The 27,804-nt window shown below is 37.4% G+C and overlaps 1 protein-coding gene and 1 long non-coding RNA gene across 9 annotated transcripts in view; one reads left to right on the top strand and one right to left on the bottom strand.

Moving 5' to 3' along the window:
* The first annotated feature begins 244 nt into the window (after window positions 1-244).
* LOC141379161 (uncharacterized) lies at window positions 245-2,924 on the top strand. The gene is made up of 3 exons (XR_012395192.1): window positions 245-974; window positions 1,048-1,157; window positions 1,467-2,924. It is a non-coding gene; the product is annotated as an uncharacterized lncRNA (long non-coding RNA).
* A 4,346-nt stretch (window positions 2,925-7,270) lies between these two features.
* nxph1 (neurexophilin 1) overlaps window positions 7,271-27,804 on the bottom strand; it is a 79,604-nt gene continuing 59,070 nt past the window's right edge. For all 8 annotated transcript variants that reach the window (XM_073930765.1, XM_073930766.1, XM_073930763.1 and 5 more), the window contains one exon: window positions 7,271-9,154. In XM_073930765.1, coding sequence (XP_073786866.1) covers window positions 8,390-9,154 — 765 coding nt within the window. In that variant the 3' untranslated portion in view covers window positions 7,271-8,389. The remainder of the gene's footprint in view (window positions 9,155-27,804) is intronic.

Below are 27,804 nucleotides of genomic sequence, written 5' to 3'. Positions count from 1 at the left end.
CCCAGAGGAAACCCACGCGAACACAGGGAGAACAAACAAACTCCACACAGAAACGCCAACTGACCCGAGGCTCGAACCAGCGACCCAGCTTCTTGCTGTGAGGTGAACGTGCTATCTACTGTGCCACTGTTTCGCCCTCATTCCAATCAGCCAATCAGAATTAAAGGAGAGAATTTTTAAATGCATAAAAATACGTATTTTTTATGTTGGACAGTATTTAATAGCCTGTGTTTCATCTTTCCCCACATTTATTAAACAAAAAGCAGGACATCTATATTAAATTACATTCCTGAAACTTCCCCTCCAGCCATTTAAAGAAAAGTCTAAAGAGAAAAAATGCCCACCGCTGTGGCAAAAACTTTCAGGAAATGATGAGTAACAATTTTAAGGAGGAGCAGCAATAATGGCACACTCGCTCGCTCTCTCAGATTCAGGAGTGATTAATGAAAACAAATTTTTCATGGCAATTAAAATGATTAAAGCCGGAGGGCCTTTTGCTGTTACCCTGAATTGCTCTAGGAACAAGGCGGCAACAAAGCTACGAAGGAAAATTGCATTAGTAGTGGAGGAGAACTGTATTAAAATGCAAATGTACAGCTGTTAATAGTTCTTCAAAAACCAATAATCCCCCACAGTCAGTCATGTGTCAGAATGGTTAATGGAAAAATATCCCAGAGGCACACGGGGTCCTTTTCCATTCCGCTTCTGATTAAAACAGAAAAGCAGAGCCTGGATCGGCTGGGATGGCTTAATGTTGGGCAGGAGACCAAAACCCATTGTTCGAAATTTTCCCTGACTTTAAGGCATGCTTTGTCCCCCTTGGGAAGTGCTAAGCAGGGAAAGAAAGCTACTAAATCTGATCTGGAAGTATTAAAGCTATTTATCACGAAGTTGTTTAGTGCATAATCTGTATCTAGAAACATCTGAATTAAGTGCACTTGATAGTCAGGAAACTGTCTCGGCTGAGGGAGGAGGTGAGTGCTGGCGTCATAATTGAATAAATACAGAGTTTACTTATTCTGTCACTTAATTATGATTCTGCCGCAGGTTGTGTTATAAAGATCGAAGTGTTCTGACCTAGCAGAGAGAGAAATGCTGTTCTGTCTGTCGTTCCTGCACAGGAGGGGAGCTGCCAATGGGCCAAACGAGTTGATTAGGTACATTATCATTTAATAGGTTTTAAACAACCGGTAACAAGCTGAGCATATAAGGGTTTATTTATTTATTTTTATCTCTGTATGAAGCAAGTAAGTGGTTTTATATACTTTTAAAGTTTATTTATTTCCATTTAAACCCCTATTTATTTATTTATTTATTTATTTATTTATTTATTTATTTATGCTATTCAATTGTATTATGAATTGCATGAATTGCTTTTTTTATTGACATAAGTAGGGCTGGGTAATTAATCGAAAAGTAATCGGAATCGACATTCAGAACCTATAATTGATCTTATTTTTTTCCAGGATGATTTTTTTCAATGACTTACCCTGTGTGTCACGTGACCATGCACTGTTAAAGGCTGTGGCTGATTTCTACTTCTGCAGCCACTTTGCAGCCACATCTGGTCAAGTAAAAGGATGGACCTATTCTTGAGCCTTACTTTGCACTACATCAACGATGATTGGAAGATGCAGAGATGCCTTGAGATGGTATATTATCTATTACGATAAAATTATTATTTATATTAACATTTGTTTACAGCAGATGCAAGCAATTCACTGCTTAAAATATTATTTACAGGATACAGAAGAGTTATTTTATTTGATTATTTTCTACTTTTATTATGAAAAACATTGAAAAAACATTATTTTGTTTTCAAAAGTACGGGTTATTTTTTTCACTTTTTATAAGAAATAAGTGACTTGTTTTTTGGCAGCGTGTTGTTTGAATTTCAGTTGTTTAATGTTGATGTTCAGTAAATAAATCACAGATGATAGTGTGTTTCCTTCGATTATTTTAAAAATCAAGTAATGAACCCCTTCATTCAAAATCTCTCACTTGTATTATGTGAGCATATTTACTGTACAAAACTTATCAGTGATCTATGAGGGACAAAAAAAATTAAACAAATAAATAAAATAATTATTCATTAATCGTAATTAAGTAAAACGGTTCAGATTTTGATTTTAGGCCAAATTGCCCAGCCCTATACTTTGAAGTGATACATTGTCTGAGTTGGTGCTGTAAACTACCCTACAAAACCTGGTAATAAACTGAACTACTTTTTCCTGTTATTTTACAGACTTAATTCTCTATGTAATGTTTTAAACAGTCAATAAAAGCTACTCTGCTAAATTACACAGTTGAATTTTCAACAAATGCAAAGCAGAGATTAAAATCCCATAGTGCATTTCATAAACATAAATTCACAAACAAGAGTCACAAAATATTTGCCAAGGGCACTGTCACAACCCCATACCATGACAAACCACAACGTCTAATTCGTCAAAAATACTTGAAAAACTAATTCATCTTACCACAGTGCACATTTCCACTGTGGCATGGTCCATCCCAGATGCCTCCGAGCCAAGAGATTTTGACGGCCTTTCTAGACACTGTTAACATAGGGCTTCCTATTGCCACTCTACAATTTTTTTTAATCTTTTAATTTTGTTATGCACTGTTGAATCTTCTTATCTTTCTTTGAGGAACATTGTTTTTAAACATTTCAATAACTGTCTCAGGTATTTGTTGGCAAACTGGCGATCATCTGTCCATCTTTGCTCATACAGCACTGACCTTTCTTGGATGCTCCTTTTTTTGTAACAAATCATAATTAAAATCACCTGTTTCAAATCACATCTCCAATTTACTTGATTACTAGCCCTAAATTGCTCATGTCCCTACTTTTTTTGCATTGTGTTGCGGGTCTGAATGACAGCAAAGGATGTATATTTACAAATGAAATAAAGTTGACTAGACAAAATATCAAATATTTTGTGTTCATGTTGTCTGCGATGAAATAAAAGTTAAAGTAAATTTGGAAATCACTTCTTTCTTTTTTTGTTTGTGTTTTTCTTACTGTCCCAACTTTTTCTGATTTGGGTTTGTAGTAAAATGTATATTTTAAGGTAACAATTGTAGATAAAAACATTTTTTTAAGTTAAATAAACTTAAATTTTTGTGTTAAACATGTTAACATATATAGACAGACAGACAGACAGCGAGACAAGCAGATAGAGAAAAAGGGAGACAGACAAGGATAAACAGGCTAGAATGATTAGAAAGAGAATATTTAAAGCCATCCTCTGCAGCTCCAACATGAGTCTGTCTGAAAAACCCCTGTGGACAGACGATGGAGACACAAACCTTGCGCCCTTTTTAATTACTGATAAGTTGTGAGCCAGCTAAACTCAGTGGATTGTTCCCGCCGGAGGCCCTAATCACTTTAAAAAGGCCTGCTGATCGTAACTGCTCCTCTGGAAGATTCTGTGGTCCGTGCTCCTGAAACCGACACTATCGGTCTGCCAGTCTTACCATCTCCAGTTCCTGCCAATGAGACACAGGACTTCTGCAAATGAAAGATCTCTCCTCTCAAAAGATTAGAACAAAATTCTGCTCCGGCTGGGAAATGGGACGTGGTTTTGTAAAGATAAAGAAATATATTCTGAAAATGTGGCAAACAAGAAAATGTGGTGACAAAAAAAAGATAAATTAACTTCTCAGAAATGCCATATTTAAAAACATAATATTAACATTAATAATAATAATAAAATAGTTTATTTTGTAGATAAGTGTTAATAAATTGTATTTAAAAAATTGCATAATGAGTTTCCAAATTTAAAAAAGCCATGTTTGCATATTTAGGGTCGGTGATGATGTGATGATAGTTGCATTTCAAAACAATTTTAACTCTCTGGGGTCTGAGGGTGTTTTGGGGCTCTGGAGAAGTTTTGACATGCACTGACATTTGTGTTGTTTTCAGTATCTTAAAAACATATTAATGGCTAAAGTGTGATAACACTGTAAACAGCACAAGTTGGTCTACAATAATACCTAAGCAGCATGTTTGTATGTGTTTGTGTTTTTGAAAAAGAAATGTTTATGCGTGGTTAGTGAAAAACTAAAATTTTGAAGTCACTGAAACAAGGCCGTGAAACACACAGAGAAAATTTGTGCACAAGACTTTTGAGAACTGGATCTGGTAGTCTAGTGTTTTTGCTTCAAAATAATGTGAGACTCATCTTGTTCAATTGCTCACAAAAAACAACACAATGAATTAAAATTTATAAGTCACATATACAGACAATATTTTTTATGTTTACTCTGTGGTTTTTAAAGTAAACAATTATTTATATAGATAGATCAACAAATTTTGATTGTCCATGTGACATCACAACATCCCAAATTAAAAGATAACAAATTAAAAGAAACTTCATTTCACAACTCATCTAAAGTTAAACAGCTGACTTTGACCATTTTTGAATCCATTCAGTCGATCTCTGGGTCTGACATTAGCACATTTTGCTTAGCTTAGCATAGATAACTGAATCTGATAAGACCATTAGCATCTAGCTCAAAAATGATAAAAAAATTCAGATAATTTTCCTATTTAAAGCTTGATTCTTCTTTAGTTACACTGTGTACTAAGACAAACAGAAAATAAAAAGTTGCTGTTTTCTAGGCTCATATAGGAACTATATACCAGAAACTATACTTTCAATCTGGTGTACTGTAATAAACAAGGAACTGAGCCGTCAAACCATGGCTGCAGCATGCGCAATATTATTATGTAGCACCTGAAATCAGATTACTTCTGTCAGTGTTACTAGTATCAAAGTCATTTCACTCGACGGTCATCTTTGAAGTGTCTCTTGTGTAGTGTGCTTGGGCATTCTGTTTGCATGGGGAAGCATCAAATCAAAGCTTCTGATTAAATTATATGTTAGGCATCACCAATAAAAATGAACTAGTGTCTCTTCATTTTGATTTATAAACCTTTGAATCACACAAAATTTACAGAAACTCAAGGCTGGTCCGAGCCCCTCCCCTGGAGAATCATCTGTCTATAAATAATTGGCTTCTGTACTGAAGGCGCGCCTTTATTAACTTTATTGACCATTACACATTTCTGCATTCAAAACTGTATGAGTGACATGTCTTGTGTAGTCTGTGCTAGTATGTAATAGTGCTACATTATTGTGAGAGTGCCTTGCAACCATGTAGACTATCTGTTTGAACCACAATACAGGGAAGTTTTTCAGGTGACGTCTATTATCATGTATGGCAGCAAAACCCTTTCCTAATTATTACACCAGCATGAAAGAAACATTAAACATGAAAATTATGGAAACTCGTTAAGCAAGATGGTCATAGTCTAATCCAATTGATTTATATATGCTATGTTAAGCTAAGCTAAGATAAAAGTGCTCCCCTCAGATCCAGAGATCGGCTGAATAGGTTCAAGCAATGCACAACTCTACTGGTTAACCTTAGGAGAGATGTAAAATGAGCCTATTGTGTTATAATAAAGTAGTATAGTGTTCCTTTAAGAGTGTTAAAAACATTCTTTTGGTTTCAGGTTTGGTTCAATTAATGAATAAATGGTTAAATTGCTCTGTTAGTATCAACACAGGCCAATTCTGAAAACGTAGCCCTATTTACATTTCTGGAGATAGCAAATCATGTAGCCAGAACTCGGTATGGCTGCATTTCAACTTTAAAATGAACGCTACGGGGCGGTATGACGCTGCTCCTTTTCTCTCCTACCAGCTGACTTAACTCTGTATGGATGGCTTTTCCGCTGTTACCAGTTTGTCCGATAGCTCGACATGTACATTGGTGGACTTGATGGGCAGAGCAGAGTTGACCGCTACAACGGGGTTTGAGTCCAGCGAAGAACGGTTCCAGAAAGCAGGTAAGACAAAAACACAAGCCAAAAAATAAATAAATAAATAAACAAGCAAATAACAGGGTGAGAATGTGGTAAAATCTGAAAACGTGGTAAAAATCAGGCGAGGGCTTTTTGGATTGCTTTTGAAAACTGTTGGTTGGGCTTAGGAAAGTGGGTGGGCGCTGGTCAATCGGTGCTTTTGAAAACACTATTGGTTGGGTTCAGGCATTGCCTAAAATTTGAACTGCGAGGTCCCGGAACAGATCGGGGTAATGGATCTGGCATGTTACCCGAGAATGGAGAGTACAAAAGTAGATAGCAAAGGGGGGTTAGGGGGAATGGTGGAGTGGTGTCACGGACAAAGGACGAAAGTGAAGAGCGGGAGGTTGTCGTGGACTAAAGTGAAAGTGAACAGCAGACGGGGGAGGAGGGCGGTTGAGATGGGGGATAGGTAAAATCAGGTGCCGGATCAGATTCAGAGGTGCCAGATCCGGCATAGTCCAGCACAAATTAAGCCCTGGGTTTAGGGAAAGGGAAGGGTGGGGGCATTGGTTCGTTGGTCAGTCAGTTCACAGACCTTTGTTAGATTTACGTGAGAACAGCAGGCACTAATGGCACTCGCAAGAGAAATTTGAGATCTGAAAAAGCATACACAGAGGCCTCTGGTGGTTTCGCGAAAACAAAAACTGCAAAAAACGTAGCTGCTGGGATGTATTTGGCGCTCTCCAGAAATGTATTTAGGGGTATGTTTTCAGAATGAGCCTGGGTTGGTTAGTACAATTAATTTCAGACTGATGAACATTTAAATCATTGTGTATACAACTCCAAAGACATTTAAACAAACTAAAAACACAGCATGATGTCACAAAAGAAAGCATGCTTGTCAAGAATATATTTACCTGTTTTTTCCTCTTCATAGATGTGTTAATGTTCTGTATAGTTGCTGGAAATGTGTTTAGCACACACCTTCCGAATGTTTGGCAAATTATGTCATGAAATAAAACTGTAAATTATGTAAAATTGATGCAGCTCATGGCGACATGGTGGCTCAGTGGTTAGCACTGTCGCCGCACAACAAGAAGGTTGCTGGTTAAAGTCCCAGCTGGGCCAGTTGGCATTTCTACAGTATGTTAAGTTTTCATGTTCTCCCTGTGTTCATGTGAGTTTCCTCCAGGTGCTCCGGTTTCCCCCAGTCCAAAGACATGCATTGTATAAACTAAATTGTCCATAGTGTATAAGTGTGAATGAGTGTGTATGGATATTTCCCAGTATTGGGTTGCAGCTGGAAGGGCATCCACTGTGTAAAACATATGCTATATAAGTTGGCGCTTCATTCTGTTGTGGTGACCCTTGATAAAGTGACCAAGCTGAAGGAAAATGAATGAATGATGCAGCTTAGAGCAGATTCTGAATAACGGACAATAACAGACTTCACCTGATAAAACTTTCAGTATTTTATTAATTTGTACATCTCCATTCCCTCGTTCCCCCTGAAAGTAAACATGATCATACAGATGATAAGTACTTCTAATATATATTTCTGACAGTTTTACAGCCCCTGTACAAGAGCATGGAGTTTCATGGAGTTCACATCTACATCAGCAACATCAGTTTCTTTGTTCGAGGAACTGAGAACAAGCATATATGGGATAGGGTTTTCTGGTAGAGAGTGTGGGGGTTTGGGTTAACAGACAATGAATGAAGGCATATACAGAAGCAGCTCCATCAGGATCAACTATGTACAATACAAACCATTCATACAAATTAGGCTCTAAGATACAGAATTCATTACATTACAGTGTATTATAAGTGACAATGAGCAAGCCCTCCATCCATTTCTGGATCTTATTAAACTACAGGAGACAGCTCGGGCCGAACAATCCGCAATTATTACAGTACAGCTTCTTCAAGATAGGTAGAAAACATGCCTGTAGTTAAGGCCTGCTCATAACCAGCAGAACAAAGCCATTCTCCTCATCTTTGGGCCTTTGGGGCTGGGAGGAATAACATGTGGGGACTTCAGGGCTGAAAAGTTTGTAGGTGGAGGGAACATTGTGATTCTGATTGTGGGTAATTCTCCTCCGCCATTGCTTCTACCATCTAAACGAAAAAATTCCAACTATATCTACACCCTTGTGGCCTTCTGGCAGTTCTATGAAACATACTCATAAAAATAAACTAATTAAAAATAAAATAATAAGAGAAATCAATTACTTACACATCTCTAAAGTATAACAGAACAACACAAGACAGAAACTGGGAGTTTACATGGTCAAAAAAGCACACCTTGGTGGTAAAACAATATGCTAAGAACATTAAAAAAAATAAAGAATAAATTAATCAACAACATAACTTGAGGGATTCCATGTGATCAAACTAAGGAGAGTTTGTATGTGGTACTTGTGCAAATAGCCAAATTCTTCTCTTCATTTGAATAGATCCAGGCCTTGGACGCATGGTATGGACAGTACAGGGAACGTGTATTTGTTGTGGATGGGGAGAGAGCTCCATCCTTTGCCTCTTGTTGTCCTTCATATGGATCAACGACTACCTTCAGCCAGAGGGGAAGTAAGGAGTATCGCTGTGGTAGTTATAATCTGGGCAAACTTTCTGCACTAGCTTGTAGTCGGTGCTGTAGAAGGAGATGTAAATGCAAATGACTTTGAAGGGCTTCGAGCAGAGCCAGGACACGTGGCTTTGCGTCTGCTCCTGGAAACATGTCTTGGATGGGTCGAAGTTGCAGAGTGTGTTCTTGGAACCCCTCTCCACCTTCTCGTACTCGATGCGGCAGTTGAAGGACTTGGAATCCTTGGCGTCGATGACCGACTGCTGGGCTGTCAAGTCAAACTCAACGATTTTGGTGGGCGGGACCAGGCTGACGGACACGTTGCCTTGGCCCGTGGAGTTATGGCGGAAGTAGACGCTGAAGGTGCCGTTACCGTGATCGACGATCTTGCCGGTGATCAGGAGGTTGAGCTTGACTGTTTTGATGTTGGAGTGGAAATCTCCCCAGCCAAACATTTTCTTGAACTTGCCCGTCTTGACCATTGGCCGCCGTTTAGCTCGGGGCCTGGAGTCCTGCGGGTCCGTGGTATTCCTCAGCCAGTCCCACAGGTCCTGCTCCGAGTAAGGCTCTGGAGTGTCATAGTGCAGATCCAGGGCTGTTGCATTTTCCTTCCCATGGAGAGTCTGTGACAGAAGTCGACTGATGGACAAGTCCTTACTGCTTTCTGTCCATATATGCTTTAGCGTTGACTTGGGGCTTCCTGATTTGAGCAGCTCCGACTTCCCCGGGACAGAAGCGTGGGCACTTGAAACCTACGAAAGCAAGACGGAGAGGATGTTATTGAGCTGTCTTAACCTTTAAAAGTTACAGAAGATGCATAATGCAAAGCAAATGAGCATTCCATCTAGTGCCGCCTGACAGGAAAAAGGAATTAAGTGGATATTACTCTTGATTTGGAAGATATTGACCCCTAACCCCCACACAATCATGTAGTCTTCTACTCAACAGACAGATCAAATGGATTAGGATGAGGGGTGAAAAAAAGATAATCGATCGAGCCCGCAAGCTTCAATTTGCAACGGTGTTAGCTGACAGGAGCCATCTGGGAAATGGAACGGAGCGTGGCGAATGAGAAAAAGAATACAGCGATCAAACTTGCAACATCGTGTGGTTGAGGAGAGGGGGGATCTCTGTCGGCCCTCCCTGATAACACCAATGACTATTCTTTGAGTAAAGAGCAGACTATTAACCAGCCAGTGCTCCTTGAATTGATGATTGATGAACCGCCGGGTTCTCTCCATTTAGTGCAGATGAGTGGAATTAGGTGCATACAGGGCCTGGCGGACCGCCTTGACATTGATTGCCTGATTTCTACTGTAAGACCTGACAGCAGATCCGTCTTGCAGGGTTTTTTTGCATCTCGAGGGCTACCCCAGGGATCGATAGTTAGAAAATAAGGTCTCGCTACCAATCTACCTGACCCTTCGGACAGAATTGCCTCACAGCATGTGAGAGTGTGAGGGCGATGCGGGTGCATTTTAAACACAGCACTGCGTGGGAGCAAGGCCACGTGGCTCACTTAAAGATTTCACGTTGTGAACCTGAAAACTAATCAATATCTGACTTGAAGAGTGGTTCAAAATGCAAATTAACAGAAGTTTAACTAAAAAACGTGGGGATTGCTTCATAGCAACCTGCTCATGCTCAAGACTGGCATAAAACATACAAAAATGACTCATTTAATACAACTCAACATACAGTACACCTCACAGTAATGACAAAGAACCTTGGAAAGAGAGCTCAAATACAGTATGTCTTCAAAGAAATTAAGGATCATTACTCTTCCTCACATATGGAGTGAGAAGCCGTGCCCCATACTAAAGGAGAGTAATATGTTTTGCGCTCTGGGAGCATGATTAAAGACAGAGTTATTATTTATTAATGGCTAATTGCTTAAGGGGCACTACAAACATTCCAAGGCTGAGCAAGTTTCAAGGAGCTATTTGTGTGAAGTTCAATGCAGCCTGACCAAAGGGGAGGAAACTTGCATTGATAAATGGATCTTTATAGTGCTTGTTTTAACAAAATGTTGAGGGAGAAACTTGTGTTTGTGTTTATATATTCATCATCCAATGGATTGTAGTTTAATAGAATAAAAAGCTTGTTTTATTGATGAAGACTGAAATTAGCTAAACTCCTTATACTACAGAGAGAATTGTTGCCAGGGACAAGGTCATTCATTCATTCTTTTTCTTTTTTGTCTTAAACCATTTATTAATCTGGGGATGCCACAGTGGAATGAACCGCCAACTTATCCAGCATATGTTTTATGCAGCGGATGCCCTTCCAGCTGCAACCCATCACTGGGAAATATCCAAACACACTCATTCACACACATACACTACGGACAATTTAGCTTACCCAATTCACTTACACCACATGTCCATGGAGGAAACCCATGCAAACACTGGGGAAAACATGCAAACTCCACACAGAAACGTCAACTGACCCAGCCAAGGCTCGAACCAGCAACCTTCTTGCTGTGAGGCAAATGTGCTACCCACTGCGCCACCATGCAGCCTTAGACACAAGGTCATCAAACCTAAATATTTGGTGGTAAAATGATAGGATTATATTCTCAAAACTGAATTAACTCATATGGAGGAAACCCATGCAAACACTGGGGAAAACATGCAAACTCCACAGAGAAACGTCAACTGACCCAGTCAAGGCTCGAACCAGCAACCTTCTTGCTGTGAGGCAAATGTGCTACCCACTGCGCCACCATGCAGCCTTAGACACAAGGTCATAAAACCTAAATATTTGGTGGTAGGATGATAGGATTATATTCTCAAAACTGAATTAACTCATATATTCAAATCAACAACTAGTTTAAAAGGTAAATCCAGCATTCAAACACTGAGAAAACAAACTAGTATCCAACTCTTTGCCTATGGCTAAAGTCTGTCTACCTTTGGCGACCTTAGAAAGCTCACACATGCACAGCACAAACTGCAAAACCCCAGCCAGGAGTCAGTTCTCCTGGGCATACAGCCCGAGCACATAGTGGATGTCTGAATGCAGGCCTCGGTCTGTCCAGTCTGTCTTGCCATGACGGGCTCGCATCCAGCCTGACTGCTGGAGCTTTTATGGAGCCAGATGCAGTGCTCACCTGAGGCAACAGTGCATCTGGTAAACACATTCAGGGGGGAGTCATGGCCAAGCCCTTCCCACCTCACCCACTGACAGCCGGCCAGCCAGGCAAAAACAGCTGGGTTCCCCCAGGCACTGCGCTGCATCAGGTCAGTGAGAGCAGCATGTGAACACCAATCTGCGTGCCTGGTGTGAGTCTTAATGAGTCTGCCTGCTTTAAGATCTTCAGATTGAATCACAGTGGTTACACTCCTAATCCCAACTACATCAAACATTAGAAATACTAAAAGGCTTTAAGAAAAATCAAACAGTTCATTCAAACCAAGCAAGTCAGGATGCGCTGTTCATTAAAACTTGGGACGTGCAAAATGTTAGATTTTTTAAACCAACCAGTGGTGTAAATGCCCATTTTTGGACAGTATTTTGGATCTTAAAGTCAACTTTTTTGAATAAGTATCTAAGTATCTAAGTATTAGATAATTGAATATAGACAATTTTGAATATATACTATTTTGAGGGATGTAAACAAAATCAGTTAAGTAGTACTAAATAGTTCCAATGTATTTCCTGGTTTACATTTTTTAATTTTATAGCTTCAGAGAATCCAAATAGAGCCACATATTGATAAATAATGTTATAGTAGCTGTTTTAACATTAGGTTTTGATTGAATTGCCTCTTGTTACAGTTATGAAATAGTTTGCAACAAGCAGGAAATGTTCATGGGCCAGTGACATGACCACATTGAAATTGTCTATAGGGAAGGGCTTTATTTGTGTGCATCTCCTCACAATCTTTTGCTAATAAATAAATGGAAAATCATTCTGGATGATAAATTATTCTCCAAGCGATCAAAAAAATATATAGCTTAACGGGGCTAATAATTTTGACCTTAAAATGGTTTTTAAAAAATTAAAAACTGCTTTGTTCTAGCTAAAATAAAACAAATAAGACTTTCACCAGAAGAAAAAAACATTATCAGATATTATCATACTGTGAAAATTTCCTTGCTCTGTTAAACATCATTTGGGAAATATTTATAAAAGAAGAAAAAAAATTAAGCAGGGCTAATAATTCTGACTTCAACTGTATGTATGTATGTATGTATGTATGTATGTATGTATGTATGTATATGAATAAAAATATGTACTGTATGTATATAAAATTTAAGTAAAAATTTAAGTAGTCCTAACTAGTCGAGCTTTTGGTGACGTAACATAAATCCCACTTCCCCTAGGTCACCTATAGCTTTCGTCATGAGCCACGGATGCATTCAAAATGGCATAAATGATTTCAAAGTGCACTAGGAAGGAAACACAATTGTGAATATGAAGATCGTTAAAACTGAACTGCAAAAAATACTTTTACTCATTAGGGAGATGACTTTATTCATTCATTCATTCATTTTCTTTTCGGCTTAGTCTCATTTCGAGTTTAAATGTTGAAACGTTCTAAATGCACAGAACACAGTTGGAACGATGGATTTGGGAAACACCATAACAACGAACTATGTTTGTAACAATGGAACTTGCTACCTTAGTTGGCTAACGATGGTTTTCGGAAACGCATCCCTGACTTGTAGTGCTGTTTATAAGGCAAAGAATTTAAAGATGTAACCTAAAAATGGCATCCTAATTTTATTTATTTATTATGATTTACAATTAACAGGTTTTTGGAGTAATTGACCATCTATATTATATTTTACAAAGTAATGAAAACTTGTCTTTACATTGTTTTTAAATAGAAAACCTATCATTTGAAGCATTTTTTTGCAGAAAATGACAAGTCAGATGTTAAATACTACTACTGTATAAACATATTATGTATACAGATATAATCAAAACTGCCATGTCACAATAAATCAAAAAGGATGCCAAGTATTATTTTGTCTTAATTTTAAATATACAGCCCATTTTCTAAATGTTTATACATTTAACACATTATATAAACAAATACAGTTGAAGTCAGAATTATTATCCCCCAAATGATGTTTAACAAAGCAAGGAAAGTTTCACAGTATGTCTGATAATATTTTCTTTTCTAGAGAAAGTCTTATTTGTTTTATTTCGGCAAGAACAAAAGCAGTTTTTAATTTATGTAAAGCCATTTTTAGGTCAAAATTATTAGCCCCTTTTAAGCTAAATTTTTTCGATAGTCTACAGAACAAACCATCGTTATACAATAACTTGCCTAATTACCCTTACCTGCCTAGTTAACTTAGGAATGCCTTTAAATGTCACTTTAAACTGTATAGATGTCTTGAAAAATATATAGTAAAATATCATTTACTGTCATCATAGTAAAGATTAAATAAATCAGTTATTAGAAATTAATTAATAAAACTATTATGTTTAGAAATGTATTGAAAAATCTTCTCTCCGATAAACAGAAATTGGGGAATAATATAAACAGAGGGGCTAATAATTCAGGGAGAAATAAACATATATTGAGCGGTTCAACACCACCGACCATATTTAACCTTGAAATACACGCTCAATGGCTGCACTGCAGTCCCAACTAACAGCAAGAATCAGACCCTGCCTGCCTAACACAATCCAGAGCCACATTTGGTCGTAATTAATGATAGCAGATTAAATGGAATAATTACCCAGGCTAATTCTGAAAATGCAATTATGTTATTGCCGCGCATTTGTGTTTCCATTTGAATGTTAATTTGCACTAATTAAGGTATTAATATGCATCAATAAGTCAACTACAGTGTTCGCAGCGTATTATTGGCACATTGATTACATCGCCAGGGTTGTTTACTTGGTATCTGAACCATTACAATGTGCTTGTTCCAGCATTTCTGCAGGTGTCCACATTTTTTAAAACTGACCTGTTAAAGGACAACATTTAAATTAGCCTTTTAAAATCAGATTCAGCTTCAGGGGGCGTTCTGTAATTTGATGAAAGAAACCACAGAAGAATGTGTGTTCGTGTTCAGTGGGTATTATAATATTATAATAAAGAAAAAGAATGTAATTTATTAAAGAGTCAAAGAGGAGACGTCTCATTTTAATGCCTGCATCAAATAAAATTCACAAAAGTTATTTTTTACACATGTTGGTAGAATATTACTGGCCATTCTCCTTTGACCTTTGGCATCAACAAGGCATTTGCGCTTACAGAACTGCCAGTTTCTGAAATACTCAGACCAGCTTGTGTGGCACCAACAACCATGCCACGTTCAAAGTCACTTAAATCACCTTTCTTAGAAATTTGCATTAACAAGCAGTTGGAGAGGTGTACCTAATAAAGTGACCAGTGACTGTATGTAATAGTTAGGGATCATACTACATTTTTTAATATGTTTAATGGATAAAATCAGACAAATCGGTAAAACCTAAAGGAAATATATAAAGATTTAAAATGATTTGTAATCAAACTAAATAAATAAAAAAAATTGTCAATCAGCATTATTATTTTTTTTTCACAAAATAAAATTGAATAAAAAAAATGAATAAATTCATAGAAAAATTAAGGCACATTTTTGATGTGCAGGAAAACATCTTAATTAAAGTAAATACATTTATATGCATTAAAAAGACTATTAGTTTGAGTTTTATTTGTTAAATGGTCTAAATCTGACAAATGGGTAAAACCAACACAATCTAACGGCATATTGTAACTTTTTGATTTAGTGGCTAATTCGTATGAATTCGTAAGATTTAATTCCAACAATTTAGTACGATTTGCTCATCTCCCAATGGCGGTTAGGTTTAGGGGTGGGGTAAGGTGCGACGCCTCCTTTTTAAAATCGTACGAATTCATACGAATTAGCCACCAAACTGGCAAAACGTAAAATAAATAAAGATTTAAACTGACAAATTGTAAACAAATTAAATAAATATATTTTTTTCAATATGCATATTTTATTTATCAAAATGAAATTTAATAAAAAACTAAATAAATAAATACAACATTTAAGACATATTTTAATGAGCAAGAAAAATATTTTCTATTATTTAAAGTAAGCAAAGTAAATTTATTTTAAAAGACTATTCGTTTAAATTGTATATATTTTTTATAATAAATAAACTAAAATACTCGCAATTATGGCTACAATTTTGGAGGACAAGTATATATGAAGTAACTTCTTTTCACAGTTAGACTGCCTCTTTGACAGAGCTGACGCATGAAACAGCAGGTGGACTAATGGCCAGCCAATAATGGCCACTGTTATAATAGCTTTTGTAAAACGACAGCCATATCAGAGCAAGAAATGTGAACAGATAAAAACCCATAAGTATAGAAAGTCCTAAGACCCTAAGAACACATTTTACCACTTCCCTTTATGCTACAGAAATACATACTTAACGCGAAGCGAGAGGAGGATTACACAAAAGCGAATAAAAGATCAACGAGATAAACGTTTAAGAGGAAACACGGCCCTAGTCAATAAAACCGAGGCCAGAGCTTCCACCGTGCAAAACAATATGCCATAAAAATGTTGAGCGGATCATTCCGGTACCTCGCTTTAACAACCTCCCAAACAATGTTTACAGCCTGGGAGATGAGATAAAATGGTACATATCTTCTTCCTCCTTAGCAATTCACAACCGAAATGCTTAAACAAGGCGCCCCACGCTGCGCCCGTCCTGAGAGAAATGAAAAGGAAAGGCAAAAATGAAGATGGATTTCAGCTAAATCCACTTCTGCTAACAAAGCAGTGGCAGGCTCCGCTAACCCCCTTCCCTTGCCGCCTGCTGTGTGCGTTTGGTTTGCTGAAGTGCAAGGCTTTGCACAGGCCCATTAGTGGCAAAACTAAGCACTATGCGTTAGGACGGACCGCCAGGGCAGAGGAGCGTTTGCCGCAAGAGTTGGACAGCCGCTAAGCAGCCATAGCATTTCAGGCTGTGACCATGCACTAGAACTGCCTAATGGTGTCATAAGCAGGCCGTTAGACACGCCATTAAAGGTCCCCTGAAGTGCCTTGAAATGCACAGCTTTGTTTGATGTGTGATGTAATTTCAACTGAAACATGCAGGACATATAAAGTAGCTCTGCCCCTTTAAAAATATCTAATGGGGATGTGTTTATATCGCTGATCGATCAGTCAGAAGTGTTGAGCTAAAGGTAATTTGATGATAGTCACAGCCAATAATAGAAAAGTTGATTCTGTCTGTTTCTCCACTTAAAATGACAGCATTCAGTGTCATTCAGATCTGCTCTTTTCAAGGTAAACCATGGTAAATTTGCTGACGTTATTGTTTCAAATTTTCATTATCATTGATTTTCACAAAGGGCAACTGCATGTTTATATAGACAGTTATGGTGTAGTTATACAAGTAAATATGCCATATTCCTTTAGTTGTGTAAAGATGTGTATCGCACACTACTGAGCATGAAGCTTGACTTCACAAAATTAAGGCCCAATCCCAATTGTACCTCTCAGCCCTTCCCCTTAGCCCTACCCCTCATTTTGCGCGTTCACGCAAAGAGGTAGGGGTGTCCCAATTCTCTTTAGCTTGAAGGCGTAGGGCTAAAGGGAAGGGGTGAAAAGCCCTTCAAACGAAGATTTTTCAGGACCACACTCGAAACCAAGGGGTAAGAAAATTTCCCAGAATACACCAGCCACAACAGCAGTATTGCTGAACCCGGAATTAGGGAGATCCACAAATTAGTATTTTTTGTCATTATTACAAATTTTTACAACAAACAAACACGTTTTAATATATTCATAACTGCGTTCATGTTTTACCGTCATGCTTCAAAAAAAAAAAAAAAAAACAGCAAAAAAACCCCGCAAAATCGTAAATTAATATTTCCATCAAATTGCAAAACCCAATTTGGCTTATATATTTTTAAAATGGAGGTTTAACAGACAATACCTTGAATAAGAAACGCAATTGTATCTAAAAATAAAAACAGTAAACAAATCTAAAATGAAAGAATTCAAAAAACTTTGCCCCCTCAGAAATAATTTTTCCCCCCAAGTTTTTATAGAGGATTGTTCATTTAAAACTAAAAATTCTTTCTGTCATTAATTACTAACACTCCCGTCATTCCAACCTTCAGAACACACACTTAGATATTTAATAATATGAAATAGCAATTCAATTATGAAAATTGTTAAATTAAAGCAAGGCATTTAGTCCAAAGACCTGGTCTGCGTGTCAGATCGTGTACAAGCTTTAAGACGTGCTCCACATGACCAAGTTAGAGCTATGAGTTTTTCAATGGCAAGTAATACGACACAAAGCACAAGCTCTGTGATTGGACAGACTTTATGGACTTATAAAGGTTTGAAACAAGTAAAGGGTGAGTAAATGATGACAGGATTTTCCTATTTGGGTGAACTATCCCTTTAATGCAATCTGTCAGGCTCATTGTGTGTAGTAGCCAGTGTGTGTTTGTGGACTTCCCCTGATAGACTGTCAACAGAAGTGTAACACACAGACCATACAGAAAGTGTTCATATAGCCTGGTGTGAGATGCCCAGCAGGAAAGACATTTTCTGAATATAATTATGGCTTTCTGAATATAATCAGGAAATAAGCAAATGGGAACACTGAAATGCATGACAGATACTCTACACTCGTAAAGCAGCAAAAGAATCTTGCTAATATACTGTTCGTTCATTTAAAAATGCGCATGCAAAATATGAGAAGAAGGAACAGATCGTGATAATATCTGTCAATAGTAATAATAGTCTGTGGACTGTTTAACTCAATATAGATTATTCTAACAACCTTTCATGAGTGTTTTCATATAACCCCTGCACCAGCGCCTCAACGAGGACGCACTGAGATGCTGTTTTTCCACATGTCAATGTTTATAATTAGATTACACCAAAAAGGACAAGAGTAATCTTGAAAAACTCTACATCAGTTTAAAGCTACATCCCCTAAGCGCCCATTGCAGCTAGTTGTTTTTCAGTGGAAAGCTTATAAAGAATGTATTTGCTAAATTTGTGTAAGTGTTTTTTCTAATTTTGTGCAGAAAATGCTTATTAGATATGGCGTACATATAATTTAATAATATAATGCTCTATATAATGCTCATACGCTGTAGGGAAGGGGTGCTCAATCCTGTTCCTGGAGATCTACCTTCCTGTACAGTTTAGCTCCTACCCTGATCAAACCCACCTGAACCAATTAATTAGGACCTGAAATCCACTAGATAATTACAGACAGGTGTGTTTGATAAGGGTTGCAACTGAAATCTGCAGGAAGGTAGATCTCCAGGAACAGGATTGGCCACCCCTGCTCTAGGGTGTTTGCATGGAGCAATCTAACTAACATCTGCTTGATGATTTAAAGTTCACTCAAAGTTAATCTGAATCTTTGATGCTGACATAAAAAAACATTTAAAAAAATTTCTTTAAATAAAGCGAAGGCAGTTTTGTTCAGTGAACCACCTTAGTGTGTAAAGCTGCCATGTAGTTTAGGTAAAAAAAAAAACATGTGATCTGCACACCGCGACTAGTCGACGTCAATCAAAAAGCGTCACGACAAAGCATTAAATTTGACTAGTCATTAGTCGACTAGTCAATGAAATCCCTAGTGTTTATATACATTTTTAGACAACACATTACCAAAGTATTTCAATATATTCAATAAGTTAAATCCAAATTCAGTAGAATAACCACTAAAATGCTCTAAATGGCAAGAGTAAAGGAAGTACTAACATTACACTCAAGTCCATACTTAATAAACCCACTAAATGCTCAAGTGGTTTCTTAATTCTTAGTGATAGTTTATTTTACCTTACTTTTTAAAGTGATAATATTTTGGCTATAATGCTCCACACAAGTTGGACTTGAGTTTGAATTTGGCATGGTGCAATAAAAATGCCCATGACAGGTGAAAAGGCAGCAAGGCATTTCACAACAGTGAAGCCCATTAGTCTAAATTGAAGCATAAAAATGGAACATAAAATGTGTTCTTTGTGAGCCAGTCCCATGAGGTCCATTTATACAGAACATGTTTTTGCATTTCAAAGCCAACTGACCATTTGTACGTCTCGCTCCCCCTTGCTATGTGTGACAAGTTTCTACTACCAGGCCCGGCCCTCACACTGTCATTTTGTCTAATAATGAATCATTTCTAGAAAAATGTTAAATTCAGACAGAAGCAGACGGAAAGGGAATATGCATTTGAATGATATATTTAGGATGTCAAAGTGACCAAGTTGTTCTCCAGACATCAACAATGATACATTTTTCTAGTTTCTAGTTTTAGTTTTCTAGTTTTGAAGCAGCCATCTAGATCAGTGTTTCTCAACTGGTGGGTGGGTCGCGGGAACATTTTCAGTGGGTCGCGGAGAGTGAGATCAAAAAAACAACAAAAGTTTAATATTTAACTTATTTTGTTTATATCGGACTTTTATTTTGAAATGCGCGTGCGACGAAGCTTGCTCATGGGACTTTTAATTTGCCAGTAACCTGGGACAAGCCCAGGCGCTTTCGGCGAACTGTATGCAATGCAAAAACTGGCGCGTTTGAGGTCTGTTTTCTTTAAAAATCTGCGATCTCCACTGGCTGAGTGATATCTGATATAAAGTGGGTCTCAGATTGTACAAGAAGCACTGCATTAAATGACATTTTCCTCCGCCATGTCTTTATAAAATGAGCATTTATTTTACCTCAGTATATTCAATAAAGCTTCTGTGCTAGCCTGCTGATTCTGGCAGGCGCGTGCGAGTAAACGGCTTTTTGTCTCGTTTTACGCTTGAGCAACTAAATGAATGCCAAAGTTTATTTAACTGAATGTATTTTAATGACATTACAACATCCATGCTGTAAAAGGAACCGTATAAAATGGAAAAAAAGTTCACAATAACAGGTCACTGGAAGTTTATCAGTATGGGAAAAACACTAGCTCGGCATATACCCTTTTGACATGTGAAATTCCAGCGCAAGTACGACCCCGAATAAGTAAAGTGTGGATTTACATATTTTGAAGACAAAAAAGGCTTAAAACCTCAGTGTGTCATATGTAGTGAGGTGCTCTCATAAGAGAGCATGAAACCTAAACTAGAACGACATTTAGGAACCAAACATCCCAGTTGCAAGGAAAAACCAGTGGACTATTTTCTAAGACGACTCCAATAGCTGAGGGCTAACATATTCATGTTCAAAACAAGTACAACATCTTACTGTGCTCACCGTGTAGCAAAGGCCAAGAAAGCCCACACAAAAGCAGAACAGCAAATAACTGGTGATTATTATAAAATGGTTATGATTATTTTTATAATTTTACTTCAGTTTGCTGGTTTCTGTTTAGTTTAGATTTACATTTTTACATTTTTACTCTGTAATATTTCTATAATTTTATACATTTTGTTAAATGACAGCAGTAAAATATTGTTTATTTGTAAGTCTTGGTGATTTTCTTATCTGTCACCAGTTGTGTATGTTAACAATTAAATACAAATGAATCATAATTCCTAAAATTATATTATAATTCCTAAAAATTTGGGTCGCGGCTTGATGACCATGTGAAATGTGGGTCCCATGGCCAAACCAGTTGAGAACCCCTGATCTAGATGATATTTTAATGATGTGTATAAATATTCATCTGCATGATACAGGAATTTGGTACCGATTGGTACTAAAATTTTAAAAACATCCATTTCCTGCTAACATTTAAGCTTTTGAGTGCATTCTTAAACATCACTGATTTGCCATTGTGTTCATGTGCTCAACAGAAATGACTTATTGGCTATTAAGTTTACTGAACTCACCACTGTTTACTGAGTGTAATCACAGATACAGGGACACTGGAGCATTTTAAAGCTGCGATTTATCAGCAGAACGCTCATATGTCAGCTTATGGGCAAACCAGCTGATCGACGAGACACACTCTAGTATCCCTGTATCTGTGGTTGCACTTAGTAAACAATCACAGTCATATCTGTTGAGCATGTGAACACAATGGCAAATTAGCGCTGTTTAAGAATGTGCTTAGTAGCGCTCAAATGTTAGTGGGAAATGGACTATTTTAAATATATATAAATTAAGAAGAGTGCATTTTGATTTCATTCCGTCCTTAAACTTGTTCTGTTCATATAATGAATGAACAGCACAATGCAGTGGATCAAAGGTAAAATGGTTGGTTTGAATGTTTTTTCTGTTTTAGTCTCGTCTTTTTTCATTAACAATATATATATATATATATATATATATATATATATATATATATATATATATATATATGTATATATATAGCACCCCAAGGAAACCCACACAAACACGGGGAGAACATGCAAACTCCACACAGAAATGCCAACTGACCCAGCTAAGGCTCGAACCAGCGGCTTACTGTGAGATGACAGAACTACCTACTGCGCCAATGCATCGCTGATTCATAGTTTTAACTTTTTTTTTTTGCGATTGTTTTTTATTTATTTATTTTAGCTATTCACAAGCTCCCACACATTATTGTAGACATTTTTCTAACAGTCTATTGTCAGCTAAATTTAATCCGACACAAGTATTATACTGAAATAATAATTATACATTGGTGGCTCAGTGGGTAGTGCTGTCACCTCACAGCAAGAAGTTCGCTAGTTTTAAGCCTCGATTGGGTCAGTTGGCATTTCGGTGTGGAAATTGCATGTTCTCTCCGTGTTCGCATGGGTTTTCTCCGGATGCTCCGGTTTCCCCCACAGTCCAAAGACATGCGCTATAGGGGAATTAAATAAGCTAAATTGTCCATAAAGAATGTGCGTGAATGAGTGTGTATGGGTTGTTTCCCAGTGATGGGTTGCAGCTGGAAGGGCATTCACTGCATAAAAAAATGCTGGATAAGTTGGCAGTTCATCTCACTGTGGCAACCCCAGACTAATAAAGGGGCTAAGCTGAAAAGAAAACGAATGAATGAATGAATTATACATTTTAATTGGCCTTCCCAAGATACTCCAGCATAGGTATGCACTCCAAATGCCTATGCAAAATTCCAATCCTGCATGACTGCATCTGCATGAATTTATCACAATTGCAAAAAGCTACAAATAACATCTTAAACCTCCCCCCAAAATCCACCAACCAAAAATCTCCACACTATTCCCAAGAAACTAGAAGCCGCAGCTCTCCTCCTTCCTGAGCGATGCAGATTTTATTGAGCCAACTGAGCTGCTGAGCGCTGATATTTACTGTGGAAATCTTGAGCCTAATGTGGCCTGAGGCTCCATAAATCAAAGCAGGCTTGCCTTTGTCAGCATGGCAGATGGTCCCGCCGCCCAATCACCCCAATTAAGAGCCGAAAAGACGAGAAAGGAGAACACAGACGCAGCAAGACGCGCCGAGAGGAAGAGAGGGCTCCTGTCCCGCTGTCGTATTCGGGGGGCCTCCTCTGATCAGCGGTTCGGGGCCTTCCTCTTCGCCACTTCAGCGGCGAATTAATGATGGCAAAACAAAAGCCAGCGAGTCGCTACTTCTCTCTCCACTCCTTTCCCTCTGAACTAATCCTCAATGTCACACTTAATGAGATTTTAGGGTGGAATAATAAACTGAAGCTGTGCTGCTCTTCTCCAAATGATTTCCTTTGGCTGCTGTTATTTATTTATTTTTTGCTTTCTGCAGACCTGGATGTATGGCGTGCCATTAGACACCTGCGCATTTGAAGCGGAAAGATGGATTGTATAGTGGATGATGATGGTAAGAAGCTGCATATGTACTGTATCATATTGTTTGTACTATATATATGTTTAGATGAAACCAGGTGAATCTGTTCAAAACATGGCCAAACAGTACTGCGTTTTAATTTAGAAGATGTGAATTTGATTGATATGTATGGCATAAAGTACATCCCGGCGGTTGTTATCACAGAATCAAACCTGACAAGCTTATCGGTAATACAGTGTAAAGACTGAGGGGCTTTTTTTTGCAATGAAAATCGACTAAATTACTTTATGTCACTTATTACTTGGTTACTTGCTACAAAATGTAAAAATTAGACACAAAATATTGTTCTGAGCTGTAGTAGTTATTTAATCAAATGCTAAGATGACAGAAATTACAACACAATCTCAACGCATTTCATAACGTTTTGATTTAGTGGCTAATTCGTAGGAATTCTTATGATTTTATTTGTACCATTTAGTGCGATTTGCTTATCCCCCATTGATGGTTGGGTTTAGGGGTGGGGTTGGGTTTTACGCCTAAGTAAAAATCGTACTGAACTCGTACAAATTAGCCACTAAAATAACAAAACATAAAATACTTACGTTTCCCTGTGAGATCAGGCTGGAAATGAAAATGGCTGAATGAAGCAAACACTAACCTATGTATTATTCAGTCACAAGATGGTGCTGAATAGTCAAATACAGTGTTGTATAAACATGGAGGTATTCATTGATGGTTAAGATGATTCAAAGTACCCGGATGAACTTGTGCGTTTTGTTTTAGAGGTTGTTATCTGGAAATTATATATACTTGGAAAGTCACGAATGACCAAACAGTATCAAGTATTCCAGAGAGTCGTGTCATGATAATAGTTAATAATATGCTCCATGAGGTTATTCTCTGTGATTTCAGGTTATGTTTCATGGACCAGGGTTTATGCTGACATTAATTACAAACATTATCAGCAATAGTAATATATATGAAACATACTGTGAAAATTTTCTTGATCTGTTAAAAATCAGTTGGGGAATATTTACTCTGTGTGTCTGTGTGTGTGTGTGTGTTTGTGTATGTACGTATATATGTATGTATGTATATATATATATATATATATATATATATATATATATATATATATATATATATATATATATATATATATATACATACATACATATATATGTACGTACAGACTTTAACTGTGACAGTTATTTGAGATTTATTTATCTGTGTAATCGAGGACATTATTGTGTGCTTCACCAGGTAGGGGAATTAACCAACCCACAAACATGCTCAAAAATATTGGCGAAGAGGTAGCACTGGTTACTATGAGCTATTAAATAGGCTTATGTTCCATGCACACTCATTCTCTCTTACTCTCCCATGCACCCTCTGTCTTATTTAGTTTTTTGTTATTTAATATCTAAATCTTAAATATGTACTGAACTTATTTTTACTGTACAATAGCAATAAACCAATATTTTATATCAGAATTACTTCAAGTTAAACCATACTATTTTGACAGGTTGTAGTAAAGTCACTTGAGTTAATATGTACATACAGTACAAACGGCTTTTTGTAAATAAATTGTTAAATTTCTGAAGTGACACTCAGAACAGCTTTGGAGATAAAGGGCTCTATTTTTAAAGATCTAGGCACAAAGTCTAAAGCGCATGGAGCAAAAACGTTAAGGGCGTGTCCGAATCCACTTTTGCTATTTTAAGGAAGGAAAATATGCTCTGCACCTCATAGTCTAACAGGATTGTGCATATTCTATTAATGCGTTATGGATGTGTTTTGAGCAGAGTCTCATCTCTCATTCCCTTTAAGAGTCAGTTGTGTCAAGCAATGGCAAATTTGCTATTTACATGGTGGACTTTGTAAGAAGAAAAACTAAACGCTTCACTAGTGAGAAAACAGTTAAACAGACCATCTGCAGCACGAAGATAAAGAACCAGCTGTACATCCTGTGTGTGTTAAGCAATGTGTAAGTGTTTGAAATTGCACAGGTGCATAACCAACGCGCTGAACTTTAGAGCAGCCTTTAGTTGATAAATGGCACAGTCTATTCAAAATAACAACGAGCCAACAATGCGCCTAAACACACCTCCATTTTAGACCAGCACACCCATGAGTCCACAAAGTGGCGCAAATGGCTATTAAACAACGTGGCACAAAATATGAAAGTTAGGGTTGCGCTGGTCTGAAAATAGTAACAAATCGCAACTTATTGGGCCTGATGTCTGATAGAGCCCAATGTTCATGCGTCCATGCCTGATATGCACACATGTTCATTTACCTTAATATGCAAACAACATGTTTGTAGCAAACAACACCTTTTATTTACACACATAAAAAAGACATGCATACAGCCATATCGCACTGCTACGAGTATAAAAATCAAACATGGAGAGTCTCAAAAACCCTTTTGTATGAGGAACTACTTTCTTCCGCCTTGGATTTAAATCATAAGCTGACAGTTAAACAGCTGAGCGTGCATCATTTAAACTTTAGATCTGTAGAGTCTGCTTTTTGCTGGTTGTATGTGGGCGGAGTAATACACAAAGGGTAAAGAGGCTTTACGGGTGCTGATATTACTTAAGTATACCACGGCTATCAGCCAATCAGATTCAAGAACCAGACAGAACTGTTGTATATATATATATATATATATATATATATATATATATATATATATATATATATATATATATATCAGGCCCGGATTGGCTAATCGGGAGGACCGGGAGAATTCCGTTTTTTGGCCGCGAGGGCCGGTGTCCCTAGCTCCAGAATCTGTTGCTCTCAGCAGTCACACTTTTTAAATTTATTTATTTACTTGACCACAGCCTTTTTATTCATTACTTCACCGCAACTGTTCTCTTTTTATCTATTTTCTCGCAACCTAAAATGATAAAACTCAGTTGTGTCACCATTCAGATCACAGCTGTTGTGGTCCAGCGGTAAGCACATTAAGTTAAGACACTGTGGACTGAAACTGATTTGGAAATGATCTTATTTTAATATAGTCAGTCATGAACTGAGGTGGGCCGGTCTGATATATATATATATATATATATATATATATATATATATATATATATATATATATATATATATATATATAGGGTTAGGGTTACACAAAAAGCTCCAAAAGTAGCAAATTTATTTACTTAAAAACAGCGTGTAACGTTTCAAGCACACCGGCTCTTCATCTGATGTCTGATAAAGTCTGAAAAAGAGCAGGTGGCCTGAAAATGTTACATGCTGTTTTTGTTATTTTGAAAAAATGTTTTAAACTATTCGTCACTGACATCCATGGTAGAGAAATATACTGTGAAAGTTGATAACTACTGGTTTCCAACCTTCCTTAAAACAACTTCTTTTACATTTAACAGTGAATTAAAAATATAACTCAGATTTAGAACAAGTGTGAGTAAATGAGGACAGAGTAGGCTATACATTTTTGCGTGAACTATCCTTTTTAGTCTATAGACGTACTTTTAATGAGTTCATCCTAACACTTTGCCAAACACTGTGACAATCAACATCATACAGTACATTTTGATTCTGTCAGTGATGTAAAATCAAAATGTACTGTATGATGTTCTTCCACAAAAATCATAAGGCCTTACTTTCATGCATATATAGCATTCACTAATGCTAACAAATTCACCTTACTGTAAAAGCATTTGCAAAATCTCTCCAAGCAGTATAAGAGGTTTCACATTTCATTAAAATGTGTTTTCGCACACAGTGTCAAGTGTATTTATCAGCGCGTGTTTTGTCCTTTCGCTTCAAGTAGTAGGAGGGTTCAAGAGTCAGGTAAAGAGAAGTGCTCTTCAGGGAGAGCGCCATTATAATGCACGCTCGTCACTCAAAATCAAATTAAGCCTGTAATCCAATAAACTGCCATTTCTGCTGCAAGTGACCCCACAGGACCTCATTTCAAATCCGTGACAAGCTTTAATCAATATGATTTAGTGGTTGAGGACACAAATAATTCAGTCGAGGAGAAACGAAGCGCTGTTCTGCCACTGTCTCCGCGCTGGAAATGTGCTGCTGTGTTTTATAGACGGCCTGTGGTGGTGTTACAGTGCCGCATTGATTTGTGAATGCGATGTGATGGAGAGAAGCGGAGAGAGGGAAAGAAGCGAAGGGGAAAAGACAGGAGCCGCTATCATGAGACCCCCTGAAGGAGCGTTTAACTGAAAGTCAAGAGATCAATATGCTCATGTCCATTGGAGCGGACCATTGACAGGGCTACTTACAGGTTACAGTATCTGCCGCCGCCACTTTAACCCACCGACAGGCTCGGTGCGTCCTGATAAAAAGAAAAACAGCGCCGTTTCATCTCACTCTCATCTGTTTTGTGACAGGTAAACCAGAAGCAATCATATCTGGGTAATGCTATGCTGGCGGCTCTGATAGATGGCTGATGCTTTATTTGCCCATGTAAACATTATGAATACACAATGCAATCATCGATGTTTGGGTTGGATTTGTGTAATTTTCAGGTTTGCTTTCTTTTTTCTGTACTGGGCTCTGAACAATATGATTAAAATTGAAATGAAGAGCAAACAACAGAATGTGAATTGAGCCTGGATTATTCTGTTGCTTTGATTCCAGCCATATTGTCTTGAGCATATATATGTATATATATATATATATATATATATATATATATATATATATATATATATATATATATATATATATATATATATATATATATATAT

This window comes from Danio rerio, chromosome 19, assembly GCF_049306965.1.
Source record: "Danio rerio strain Tuebingen ecotype United States chromosome 19, GRCz12tu, whole genome shotgun sequence".
NCBI classification, from domain to species: Eukaryota; Metazoa; Chordata; class Actinopteri; order Cypriniformes; family Danionidae; genus Danio; species Danio rerio.
The sequence above is the reverse complement of the archived record's forward strand: the minus strand, read 5'-3'. Positions and strand labels throughout refer to the sequence as shown.